Here is a 13,798-nt window from a genome sequence, read left to right as displayed (position 1 = left end):
GTGTGTGCCTGCCTGTGCCTGCGTGTGCATGTGTTGTGAACAGCCGGCCGGGATCGGAGCGCGTGACCTGATCCGATTCCGGCCGGCTGCGTGCGCGTGACAGTCAGTTGTCTCTGCCTAGTCCTTGACAGGGAAAATGACTGAAATGATTGCAATAGATCGCTTTGCGACAGCAGGGGCTTTCGCCCCTGCAATCACAGGCGCGACCTAAAAAGGAAATGCGGTGACCGTGTACAAATGTATTCATATTGTTAATCACATTAACTAAACATTATGAAAGTGAAACGCATAATGTGCTGTTACACTATGGAACAACATAAAACACCTAAAAATAGTCAGTGTGCTTGGTTGACAGTACAAGCTTAGTAAGTATAGTCTGATGCATCAAATTGATAATTAAGTAGCATCGCCTAATACATTCATGGAACCAAAATTTGACTGAATTCTTACAGATACATGTAGGAAACCCACGACTCTCCACATTTATATAGACCTAGGGAATTCTTCCAAATAGACACAGCTTTCTTTTTTTTGATTTTGAAAAGATAATGTTTCAAGTTATTCAAGAGGTGCGTATCATCATTGATTTATTTTTATTTTTTCTGTATGCAGGGAATGCTGGGGGAAATAGTTGGTTGTTGATGGGGGGTGGTGGAATGTTACACAAACTATTTACAGTCTAGTTGGTGCAGCAAAAGTTACTCAGGAGCCACACGATTACTCCCACCAAACAGCCACACACCTTCCCTACTTGGCTGCACATCGCTATCCACGTTATTTTTGTTTCTTCTATTTTTTCGTGTAAATAGTTTTCTGATGCGGTTAAAAATATTGCTCAGTGAGAAGCAAGTCAAAGAGTACTCCTCGAAATCATCTTCATCTTCTTGAGTTGGGTACATTTCTTCCATGCTGCGGACATACGCTGCCTCTGGGTATTCCAGCCACATCTCTGCTTTATTTGGGATTTGTACAGTAACATCACATTTACCCTACAAGAACATCACATATAAATGTTAGTTTTTTTGTTGTTTTTGTATTTGAAGTTCTACAATGAGTATGGTATGCTATTTATATAAGAAATATTTACAGCTAGTGAATCCTTTTTGTTTATTCCTCCAACGTACTCTCCCACAAGCATCTCACTCTTAAGCAGTAACATATAGGTGAACATTTTAGCAATTTGTGATCATTGTAGTGTTCTACAGCTTTCAGAATTTGATGGAGTTCTACTGGCACCTGTTGCTGTATCTGATCTCATCACTCCACGGTAAAGTGGTGTCATCAATATAGCCACAAGTGGCCAAGTACAAACCCTTGTGCCTTTTACCTGTATGTTTTCTGTGTGAGTTTGACACAGTGACTAGTGATATAGGGAGCGCGTGGCAGCAGGCATGTTTTGCATAGGTCTGCTTGTTACAGAATATAGTCCTGATGAGGATCTCCTGCTCCCATTCCTAGGCAAATATGGCTTGGAAGAAATCTTTCTTTCCCTGTGTGCCTATGAGACTAGTCTCTTCTAAAGTTTAACCTTTGGGCTCTACCAGTCCCCTAGATCTTATTTCTGTTGATGGACAAAGTGGCCCTCCAGCTTTCAAAAATCACTATAAATAAAACAGGTTTAGGATATGCAAAACATTCTTCTAAAGGTCGAACCCATTTCAGAGGGAAGGAAGGAACCCTACTCTATAGCAAAGATCTAGTGCTTCAAACACAGATCATTACTAAAAACCAAACATGGCATGGTATGGGTCAAAGGAGAAACAAGCCTCTCTCTGTTCACCTTTACCTCACAATTATCCCTTCCTTTCTCTAAATACTAAAAATAGCTTATTAGTATATATTTTACTCAGAGGGTTCAAATATGCAACTTTGTCTTGTCTCCCTTCATCTCATCTGCTGCTCAGTGTCTTCTGTAGCCCCCACACCTCAATAGTCCCTTCTTCCTGTGTTATTGAGGTGCACAGCCTTATGTGTTCCAAATCTGGATGGAGAACCCTGAACAAAATCCGTTAGAGGCACTACTCCTTCTTTTGTCACATTTTTCCAAAATGTGCTCAGGACACTGATCCCTCGCTAGGCCCAGTACTAACAAGCAGGAGAAACCCAGGACAGGGGCTCGTGTTTATCAACCTTTTAGAAACCCCCTTTTTTATTTTCTTTTTTATAGAGCTTTCTAAATAAATATACAATTGACATATTACCATGTGCATCATATCATTTTTTTTATTTTTGCAGAGTTTTATATAGCGCGAACTAGACCCGAACCGAATCAGGTATCAGAGTGCTTTACATATTTTCCAGTTACGTTACATAAGGACACACTTTCATTACATTTTCTATTTTAACCCCAATCCAACATATATTAGGGAAAGTTTAGGAAAAGAAGGGGAGAGGAACCAAGAAGGATGAGAGGGTGGATTTAGCTTACAGCTTGTGGTTAGAGTAGATTTTCTAGATTCCCTCCGGGATCTTCTTATCGATCCAAAATGTTGATGACAATTCTCAACTACCATCAAGACGTCTAACAGTCAAAAAGGTAAACCAGAATGTTATAGTAAGTAGCATAAACTTAGGGTTTGATGGCAGGTGTGTTCCAGCAGGCTCCACCACAACAGGCTAATTTATAGCTCACTGGAAGAACAAGTGCCCTTGTGGACATTCAATCTTTATTTCCTCAGTCTGAGACTGAGGGAGAGTAGGCAGCAACTAGTAGGAATAGTGATCAAGGGGCAAAGGTCAGAGTTTGTGCCTGAGATGATAGAGCGGGGGCTAGCAGTGAGAGACTGTTTATGATACATAGAATACTTGATGCAGAGTGTAGGGATCAAGGTGACGGAGTGGAGGGTTTGTCGGAGGGAGTGAAGAAGTGGGCCGAAAGTACACTGCAGCCTGTGTCTGAGACAAAGGGAGGTGGCTTCTGGGAGAGACAATGGATGGTTTGTACAGAGAATGGAATCGCACAGTACAACATTGCAGCTTGGGACGAGTTGCCCTGACATGAGTCTTGTGCACATGGTGCCACCGGAAACCAGCTTGAAACTGGTCTTGGGTAGCTTGTGTTCTGCTACTGGGAGGACCAGGCCTGGCAGTTCGGGTTGGACTCTTCCTGTTGTAGCAGGCTCAAGACTGATTTGCATATGACTTGGTCCAAACTGAGGTGGCAAAATAACTAGAGCCTTGGATGTAATAACCAATGGCTGAGGAGAACTTAAACATTTCATCTATTTCTTTTATGTATACTTCAGTGTGCCAGCACTGCAGCTTGTTCCTAAGATAAAGAGAGGGGGTGGTATGGAGGGTGAATAAGGGTGCAGATGTGAAATTGGCAAACATTTATAATGCAATACCCTTTTAGACAGATAGTAGGGGCAGGAAGGCAATGGGGTGGATGGTGGGGGGTAAGAATGGCGCAATATACTGCCCAGTACAATATGCAGGTTTTGTCTGAGAAACTGGGCAGTTGTGAAAGGGAGTGGAGGGTTTGAGAGGTGTAGGCAAGCAGGACTGATAAAAAGGGTGAGGGCAACAGAGAGAGTGGTTGGTGAAGGCAGGATGTGGGCTAAACCAGCGTGTTGCACTAGCTTCTTCTTAATCTTTTGTCTTCTGTGGACCCTCAATGAAATATTATTTGGATCTGAGGACCCCATACTGAATGGTTGGTGGAATCTGGGGACCCCACTGAGCCATTAATGGGAGATGGGAACCCTAGCCTAAGCAATTTCTATGACTTGAACTTCAAAACAATACAGAAAAATACAGAAACAAGTATACATTAAACAAACACAAAGTATGACTTTTTTTTAATTCACAAACAAAAAGAAATAAAAAATGTTATGGGAAGGATGAAGCTTTTCTAAATTTGTGTTTTAATTCTAAAAGACGAAGCCATATGCTTAAAGCTAGCAAATCACTTTGTCTGTTTTTTGTCCCTAATACAATCTCTCTTTTTGTTGGCGCTTCATTTGAGCCACCATAGAGCAGTAATTGCTCTACTCCAAATAATCAAGTTAAGGATACTAACTTAATATTTATCCTCCAATTTTAAATACCTTTACATTTACAGAACATTTAGAAATGTTCAGTTTTAGAGTTTGTCTTTATTTTATATACACTTTACTAATCTGTTAATGTTATTTTCTAATAGTCACGCACCCCCAGCGTAGGACCACAGGTTAAGAACCACTGGACTACAGTATAGAACAGAGAAGAATAAAGGGATCTTTTATGTATGTTTTTGTTTCAAGTGCCAAGTTAGCTCCTAAACACATTTCTATGAAATACAATTAAAAACATTGGGGCATATTATCAAGGACAGGCGATACATTATCGCCGCTTTTATCGGCAGGAAACTGCCGATAAAGCGGCGATAATGACCTTGATAATATGCTCTATGAATTCCAATCGAAGCCCATGTTAGATGTGAACACATCTAACATGGGCTTCGATTGGAATTCATAGAGCATATTATCAAGGTCATTATCGCCGCTGTATCGGCAGTTTCCTGCCGATAAAAGCGGCGATAATGTATCGCCTGTCCTTGATAAAATGCCCCATAATTCTTTGGATTTTCTTGAGCCATTTTATGAGGATCAACTTAAATCGCTTTAAAGGGATTATGAGGATGAAACACATTAAAATTGCAATTTAAAACTGAGCGTGGAGCCTTTTAGGCTCCAAGGACTCTATATTTACATGATGCGTGGAATTAATTTTGAGGCTACCCTGTGCCAAAGTTTTCAATGGAATTGAGCATATGGCATAGATCTGGCAGAATAGGAGGCTTACAATCTGAAATAAGGCTGTAGTTTGATGAATCTCCATAGCTTGTTTCTCGCCCATTCTCTAATCGCTTTTTATTCAGAAGTGTTCGTTATTTTCTCAAGAAAGAAAAACTACAGACAAATGTGTTTCTATAATTCCCGCTTGGCACATTACCTCTTCTTCGCATGCACCAGCATTCACCACTTTTCATGTGCCCAGGAGTGCTTGCCTGATGGGTTCCGCGAATGCCAGGTCTGGCAAGGGCGTGTTTAAAAGGTTCAACAAGTATTTTGGTTTAAAAACATAAAGATAAAGTGGCCATGGATTTTACCAATGAGTCAGAAAGGAAAGGCTAATCACGATATCACAAGACTGTAAAGACTGATCGATGGATTTGTGGATATGAATGGGTGCTTATTAAATTGCTTTCATACAGAATTTAAAACCACGCTTTTGCTGTTTATGAGCACTGTGAATAGTTGTTGGTACTACTATCCACTTTAAATTACTCAACCTATTGATCTTGGCAGGATCAAAGGCTCAGTTGGCAATGCAAAGATTCAGATTCATGGTCTTCAGATCACACCAGATGTTAATGGTCATAGCTTTACTCAGTGGGCCCTCTTGCCTGGGAGAACAGCACAGGTGCGTTGCATGGGTGGGTAGTTAGGGAATCTAGATCAAGATCATGCACATTGTTCACAAAGCTCATCAGTGCCTGGTTTCATCTTCATTTCAAACTTTCTCTTCGGAAATCACATAAGAAGATGTGAAATCTCAGTTGTAGAATTCTCTTCCTCTGCCCAGGTGCCTGACCATGGACAACTGCAAGTCCCAGGGAGGCATCAAGATCTGACTCTGTTGTAAACAAACTCAGTATTCTTTCTGTGATTAAGCTGCTTCTGTTTTGAGCTGACCCCTCCTCATTTAGCTCATTGTGGACTAGTACAGCATTCTTTCCATGATTTATCCTTGGAATGCACAACACAGTTCAGCCTCTCCTACATTGTAGAAAAACATGGAACACTAGACGTGAGATTGTGGAGTGCACAGTGCAGCTCTTCCACCCCCAAATCTAGATTAACAAACTATCATTGCTGTGAGTAACCCCCACAGACAGCCTAAATCAGCCCCAGCCCCTCACACTGTGGGCTAGCACAGTCTAATTCCTGTGACTAAATTCTCGCTGTCCCACCTTTCCTGTCCCATAGCGTTCCACACTGATACAGCTTTAGTCCTTGGAGTTAGAAAGAATCATACCCTGGGCCAGGTAAAACCACTGTCAGAATCACTACTACTGATGTATTTGCACATGTTGTCGGTTGGCTCCTCATCATCCTGCAGAAAGAGATAGAGCAAAACAGTGAGTTTTGTATACCCTGGTTAAATATTCCATATGCACATCATCTGACTTTCTTTACTTGGATAACATTTCACTTTAGATCATACTAAATGTATGCTCAGGGTTTTCTTGCTCTTCTTTTAGCTTACATTCTGAACCCACATACTATCCTTTAGGCTAAACTCCTTAGGTGCACAGTGAACAGCTTCACCTCTCCAATCCTGCATATCGTATTATTTGGTTATTAGGAATGTCAGCAAGATTCACACCAGGTATGCTTTTTGATATTATAGAGTTGGTGAGCTTCTCACATTGTCTGAAAAATTGATTTGTGCTCGCTCCCTCCTGCACAATATCTAGTTTGTGCACATTTCTTACCCATTTATCATTTTAAACTACCAGCTTTGGGATTTTCTTGATGTGTTAACATTTTACTTGAGAAAAAATAATGAAAGTTGCTAAAGCATAGTCCTGTAATTTTGCATACTTCTAGAGTTCATCCACAAGATTTCCTTCTACAAAAACTCAGTAAAACAAACTAATCAATGTAAATAACTGTTAGAAATGGAGGTCTCTAATAGGCAATGATTTGCAGCTTTGTCCAAATAGGGTCCTTTCCTTCTAGTCAGGATAGAGGGGATACAGTCCTAAATTAACCCCTGCTCACCCCTTTGGTAGCTTGGCACTAGCAGTCAGGCTTATCTCAGAGGCAGTGTGCAAAGCATTTGCACATAATCAACAGTAAAACAGTGAAAACACAACAAAAGCATACCTCACCAGTTTTAGAAAAATAACCAATATGTATCTGTGCAAACAAGACCAAACCTATAAAAGGTCAACAAACAGTTATCAAAAATAGGCAGTTCCAACAAAATTCAACAGTTCCAGCTGACTGCATTGGTGCAGGCCGGCATAAGTGTCAGCAGGCTCGTGAACAGTACCTATGGTTCCGGCTGACTGTGTCGATGAAGGCAGGTCATAGCAACCGTCGCGGCTGTGATGTAAAGCGTAGCGGTGCCCTCATATCACTGTGCAGGCAGCGGCTCAGTGACATTCGTCCATCGGAGTCAGTGAGACCAGGGTTGCGGTGCAGAGTGAGGCGTGCTCGTTGCTGTGCTGACAGGTCACGGTGCAAATGACAGTGCCGGTTGATGGGAGCTGGCATCGGGCCCAGACTGCGGTGTGGGACCGGACGGTGCGTCGTGTGATTTACGATCGGTGCCCCTAAACCAAGGTGCAGTCACAGGTGACAAGGTCATTGAGCAGTGACGTCATCAATGAGACCAGGTCGGCGGAGTGAAGCGAAGTGGTGCAGAGTGCGGTGCCCACAGGTCATGGTGCCAGCAGCGGCTCGGTGGATGCAGCGGTCGTCTTCGTTGTCAGTGAGACCAGGGTTGCGGTGACAACTGCTCCCTCGAAGCAGCCACTTTCCACGACGATTAGAAACGCACTGAAATCAAGCCCCTCCTCAAGAAGCCCCCTTGAGACCCCACGGACCTCAAGAACTACTGACCCATCTCTGGCTGCCCCTTCGCAGCCAAAGTTACCAAGAACAACGTCAACTACCAACTCACCAACTTCATAGAAGCCAACTTGATCCTCGACTCCTCCCAAACTGGATTTCACAGCAATCACAGCACCGAGACCACCCTCCTAGCCACCACGGATGACATCCGCACCCTCCTCGACCAGGGCCATACGACCGCCCTCATCCTACTTGACCCCTCAGCAGCCTTCGACACCGTCTCCCACCGCACCCTAACCACCAGACTCCATGACGCCGGCATCCGACTATCTATCCTTGACTGGGTCCGCTCCTTCCTCACTGGTTGAACCCAAAGAATCAGACTCCCGCCCTTCCTCGCCAAACGCACAGAGATCTGCTGTGCAGTACCCCAAGGATCCTCACTCAGCCCCACGCTCTTCAACATCTACATGGCCCCTCCCGATACCATCGTCAAAAAACAAGGGCTCAGAATAGTACACTATGCTGACGACACCCAGCTCATTCTCTCCCTCACCAACGAACCTGACCTACCAGACACAGCTTCCAGGAAGCAATGAAAGACTTAGCCTACTGGATGAGCAACAGCTGCCTAAAGCTCAACTCAGAGAAAATAGAATTCCTCGTCCTTGGATCCACCTCCTCTGCATGGGACAGCACCTGGTGGCCCACTGCCCTAGGCGACCCCCACGGACCACGCTCTGAACCTCAGCATCATACTTGACTCCTCCCTCACCATGAACCGTCAGATCAATGCCATGCCTTCCTCGTGCTTCAACACCGTGTGCGTCCTTCGCAAGACCTTCAAATGGATCACTGCTGAATCCAGCATGATCATCACCCATGCACTCATAACCAGCAGACTGGACAACGGTAACACCCTTAATGCCGGAATAAACAAAGCCCTACTCCTCAAGCTCCAGACCATCCAGAATGCTGCAGCTAGACTTGTCCTCTACATCCTCGACAACACCACATCACCCAGCACCTATGAGAGCTCCACTGGCTCCCCATCGTAAAAAGAGAGTGACCTCAAACTTCTTAGTCATGCCTACAAATCCCTCCACAACATCGGACCCCAATATCTCAACGAAAGAATCTCCTTTACGCACCCAAGAGAAACCTCTGCTCTGCCGAGCTTGCCCTGGCCAAAATCACTTGCATCCGCAGAACCAGAGCAGGAGGGCGATCAATCTCCTACATCACAGCCAAGACCTGGAACAAACTCCCCCCCCAGCATCAGACAACCCCCCACACTGCAAGCTTTCAGGAAGGGACTCCAGACCTGGATGAGACAGAGCTGCCCGACCCCCCCCGGCGCCTTGAGACCCTCCCAGGTGAGTATCATACTTCACAAATCCTCGATTGATTGAGTGCAGAGGTGCCCTCTGCAATGCCTTTTAGGACATAGAGCCCACAGCGGGGTCAGTGACGATATCAGTTGCTTTCCCCCCTGTGGCAACTGAAACCCACGGTTCCAGAGGTGGTACTCAGAGGTAAGTGAAGTCTTTGCTGTCCCTGAGGCTTTGTGAACAGGAGGCAAGCTCTATTTCAAGCCCTTGGAGATACTCAGTGACAAGTGAAGAAAGTTCAGTCGAGTCCTTTCACTGCCCAAGGTAGAAGCAGCAAATGCAGGCCAACCCAGCAAAGCAACAACACAGCAAATGGGCTGTACTCCTCCTGGCAGATCTTCCAGCCCTTCTTCTTGGCAGGTTCCTTGATACAAGCAAGTTCGAAAGTTCCTGGGGTCTGGGCCCTAATAGTTATACTGCATTTCTCTTTGTTCTCTTGGGTCGGAGATTATCTGTGCTCGGTCCAAACCAGTTTGGTCCACTCTAGCCCAGTTTCTCGGCAGGAGGTGGAGACAGCATTGTTCATGGCATTCCAGGCCCATTCAGGGCCAAAGAAATCTCCTCCCACTACTCTGAATGAAGCCCAGGTCTATTCATCCCAGGCCTGACTCATCCAGGAAAGGCAGGACACAACTCGACCCCCTCAGTGGCTGCCTGAAGAGAATGCACATCCCTAGCCCCTGTCACTCCAAAGCCAGACAGTCAATCCACAACCCAGCAGAGGCACACAAGATGGCTAAGCACAAATATACCAACTTTCTAAAAGTGCTATTTTCAAACAAATAACATAAAAATCATCTTTACTAAAAGATAAATTTTTACATTCTGAGTTCAGGCATACTAAACTCTATTCCTCTAACTTGTTCCAATGGGAAGTTATACTTGTAAGATGTTACAAAGTACCTCCCATTCTATCCTATGGAACAGTTAGCCTTTCCATGGTGAAAAACAAAATACACTGTATTTCACTACCAGGACATATCTCACACACCAGTACATGTCCTACCTTTCACATACATTGCACCCTGTCCACAGGAGTACCTTGTACCTAACTGATTGGTGTCTTATATGGAAGAAAAGGCAAGGTTAGGGCTTGGCAAGTGGGTACACTTGCCAAGTCGACATGACAGTCACAACTGCGCGCAGATACGGCAGTGGCAGGTCTGAGATTCCTTTGAAAAGCTGCTTGTATGGGTGCCACAATCAGTGCTGCATATGCACCTTAGCACAGAATAGCAGTGGTAAAGTGCAGAAAGTCCTAAAATCAACAAAAACAGGAGGCCAAAAAACAAAAGTCTGGGGGTAAACCCAATGAAAAAGCCAAGTCTAACAATAATGAATTGATTTGTGACCAAATGTATCAATCTGTAACAAGAATGTATCAAGTTGTGACATCTAACACATAATTTTATTACTTTTCCTTAATGACATTGCATCTCATAGTATCAGGGAATACTTTACATTGTACATTTAGTAGTATTACTGCATATGTTATTGAAAGCATAACATTACAATTCCCCTCATAGATTTCACTACAAAAAACCTCCAATGCTACAATTCCCATGTTTGGGAATGCAAAAAATCTGTGTCTTATCTTATTTGTCTTTAAACAAAAAAACTATTTGGCGCAGTGCACTCAACTTGACCCCCTCCTACCCATGAAAATAACTTTCCCAATAACTCCTTCTGGTAGATGCTGGTCCGCATGGTCGTTACATTACATTTGAATATAGGTCGCTTGGGCCTTGAATGAACAGTAGGGAGGAGGGGGGGAAGCGCCGAGGGGAGCCCAGGAGGTGGGTGAGAGGGGGGAGCAATGGATTGGGAGAGAGGAAGGGTCAAAGGAGGATAGACAAGGAAACAGAAGATAGCCACAGTGACATCAGTCCCCTTCATTTCACTACCCATTCGAGTGTATTAACCCTTTACATATTGGTAGTACAGACTCCCCACAGCCTCAAGAAACAGAGACATTACTTTTGAATTGTTCCTACAGTTGAAACCAGTCCAGCAAAATTGTTTTTTTGCGATGCCCTCTATATTCGTCCCTCTTGAGAGCTTCATCTTCCAGCTGGGCCCATTGTACCACTTCCTCCCCCCAACATCCTTCCCTTGGAGCAATATGAGATTTTCATCGCTGTGTAAGCAGTCTCTTAGCCAGAATCAAAGAGAGGTCTGTGAATTGGCGCAACACTTTTGCTTTCCGTAGCAAGGGGGATGGACCTAGCAAGCATGCTTCTAGCATTTTCGAATTGGGTTGTTCGGACAACTGTGTTAAACTGTCAGTAATTATCAAATGGGTCCTTCACCTCTGGAAGGGTACGCTCCTTAAAGCACTCCTTTGCGAAAAAATTCTCCTAATAGCAATCAGAAATCCATTTAATGAGTTTCACTTCGGTTTATTAACCTCCCTAATCCAATAGTGAAATTTCCAACTGATGCTTTCATACATATAATTCAAATAATTAGATTGTCAAACGCGGGCATGATGTTATTTCACAAGAGTGACACAATGATATCCCCGATGCATTTCGGGTCCAGCCCTTCCTCAGGGGGTTTTCCCTGTAACAAAATAAAGTCCAAAGCGGTGAGGTAGGTGTACCGCCGTATAAGAGGTTCCCGTGGTGAGGTCAACTGAAAGGAAATAGAAGTGCTCATGTGAATGTTAGAGACATCGTGACATACGTACAATGATGTCGAGTGTGCCACATTCCATACGTGCATTATCATCTGCAAGATGACTGAGGAAAAAGGAATTGCTCAAAACGCAAGTGAATAGATGTGAGGTCATCCGAACGTCGTGCACCAACAAAACAATCATGCACTGTGAATTACGACTTTCAATAAGTGTGTTACAGCGTCATACGAGCATGTTACATCATCAAGATAAAGATTTAAATGCGTATGTGCACAATAGACTCTAGTAATTGGTTGCCGTAGCTAGTAAAACGGGTGAAAAATCAAAACAAATAAAATCGTTTGTACCTGTGAAATGCTCATACACGAGTGTGACGCGTATGTCTGCTTTCACGGTGGTGTTACAAACTGGCATACTCAACCGGAATTACATTTTAGTGCTAACCTAAAATGACCGAGGTAACTAAAAACAGACTACGTCCGATAAGCGAAAACGTACGGTTTAACACTGCCAAGTGAAGTGGAAGGCGCAAGACAATATAAAAGTAAAAGAAAAAAGGTGCGCATATATGTCTAAAAAAAGGCGTCATGGTTAATATACTGAGTGAAAAGTGCGCAGCGTGTCGATAAACGTGCCGGAATATGCAAAGTGGTCACACAGGATATTCCTAAAAACAAAGTGGTGTACCTAAGAACAAGAGACAGTATATAAAAGTAAAACCGGCTTGATTTAACTGAAGCTTGAATGTATAGAAACAAATAATAAGATGTTACAGTACATTGACACAGAGTCATGGTTTATGAATAAAAAGATAAACTTAGTGAAGTTGTAGCAATGTGCATAATCATTAATGTAGCATTAGAAATGGCAACTGTACTCCAAACGTTCATTCAATCCCTTAGGACTTAATGAGTTCAATTTGTGTATCCAGTATAGTTCTCGTTGTAATAAAAAATTCCTGTTGTCTCTGCCTTCTTTTACTTCAACCTGTTCTAAAAGAGATAGCACAATTGGCTGATATTGTGATTTTGCTCTAGATAATGTACAGCAACAGTTGATTTGAGGTTTTTCAAGCGTATGTTACTTTTGTGTTCAGTCAAGCGGATTCTGATTTTCCGTCCTGTCTTCCCTACATAGGGTAACCCGCAAGGGCATTTCACCAAGTATACAACGTTGCTTGAATCACATGTGGCTTTAACTAGTAATTTAAAGGGAGTCCCCTGAGTCGGATGCATTAGAGTAATGCCCATAATGATATTATTACAATTTCCACATTTATGGAAGGGAATAGTGCCAGTGTAATTAGAGTCAAAGCATGTTGTACTTTAGTTCAATAACTGTTGCAGATTTTTTGTGCGTTGGTACTCAAAAATAGGAAAGTCCTGGAATATTCCTTTGAAATCTGTTTCTGACTGTAGTAGTGGCCAGTACTTACGGATGGTTTGTTTGATTTTTGTGCTTTTGGATAAGTATTTTGACACAAATACTGTGTTACCTGCTCTCTGCTCAGTTTGAATTTTAGGTTGGAGTAATTCCATTCTGTCTTTTTGGTTAGCTCTTTCCTCTGCTTGTCGCAAAATAGATTCAGGATAACTTCTTTGCCTGAATATCACCAATATCTTTTGTTTGCTGTCTTGATACAACTCATCTGTAGCTGATATCCGTCTTGCCCTAAGTAATTGAGAGTATGGGAGGTGTTTCTTCAGGCTCATTTCATGAAAACTGTAGAAATGTAAGAAATTATTGCAGTCTGTTGGTTTGGTAAATACTGATGTTACTAACTTGTGGTCTTGTATTGAAATGTCAACATTAAGAAATGCAATTCTGTGCTTGTCAAGGGTATATGTAAACTGAATGCGTTCATCAATGTCGTTGATCTCACTGATTGCCTGGAGTAGCTTGCTTTCCGGTCCTTTCCAGATTAGGAATATGTTGTCAATGTACCGGTAGTAAATTATGAGATTCTCTGACCAGATGGTATTAGACAAGATGTGGTCAAGTTCAAACCGATGCAAAAAGAGAGTAGCATACGCAGGTGCTGCCCAATTCCCCATGGATGTACCAGATAATTGAGTGTAAAATTGATCTTGCCAAGTGAAGTAGCTATGGTACAAAGTGAAGTGCATCAATTCTAGTAGGAAGATCTTCAAGTCTTAATTTTTTTCACTTTACAGAAGGAAAGATTCCATCGCCTGTAAGCC

At 43.0% G+C, this 13,798-nt stretch overlaps 1 protein-coding gene across 2 annotated transcripts in view; it reads right to left on the bottom strand.

The window, feature by feature from the left end:
- Positions 1-575: 575 nt before the first annotated feature.
- The window catches only part of LOC144775543 (uncharacterized), a 51,465-nt gene continuing 38,242 nt past the window's right edge, over positions 576-13,798 (bottom strand). The window contains exons 4-5 of one of the 2 annotated variants that reach the window (XM_078659235.1): positions 6,022-6,099; positions 576-989 (exon numbers count right to left, since the gene is read on the bottom strand). In XM_078659235.1, coding sequence (XP_078515361.1) covers positions 699-989; positions 6,022-6,099 — 369 coding nt within the window. In that variant the 3' untranslated portion in view covers positions 576-698. Of the gene's footprint in view, positions 990-5,675; positions 5,763-6,021; positions 6,100-13,798 lie in introns of those variants that run through there. The other variant, XM_078659236.1, reaches the window with a different exon arrangement.

The sequence above is a fragment of the Lissotriton helveticus genome, chromosome 1_1, assembly GCF_964261635.1.
Source record: "Lissotriton helveticus chromosome 1_1, aLisHel1.1, whole genome shotgun sequence".
Lineage (NCBI taxonomy): Eukaryota > Metazoa > Chordata > Amphibia > Caudata > Salamandridae > Lissotriton > Lissotriton helveticus.
Note: the sequence above shows the minus strand (reverse complement) of the source record. Positions and strands in the feature narration are given on the sequence as shown.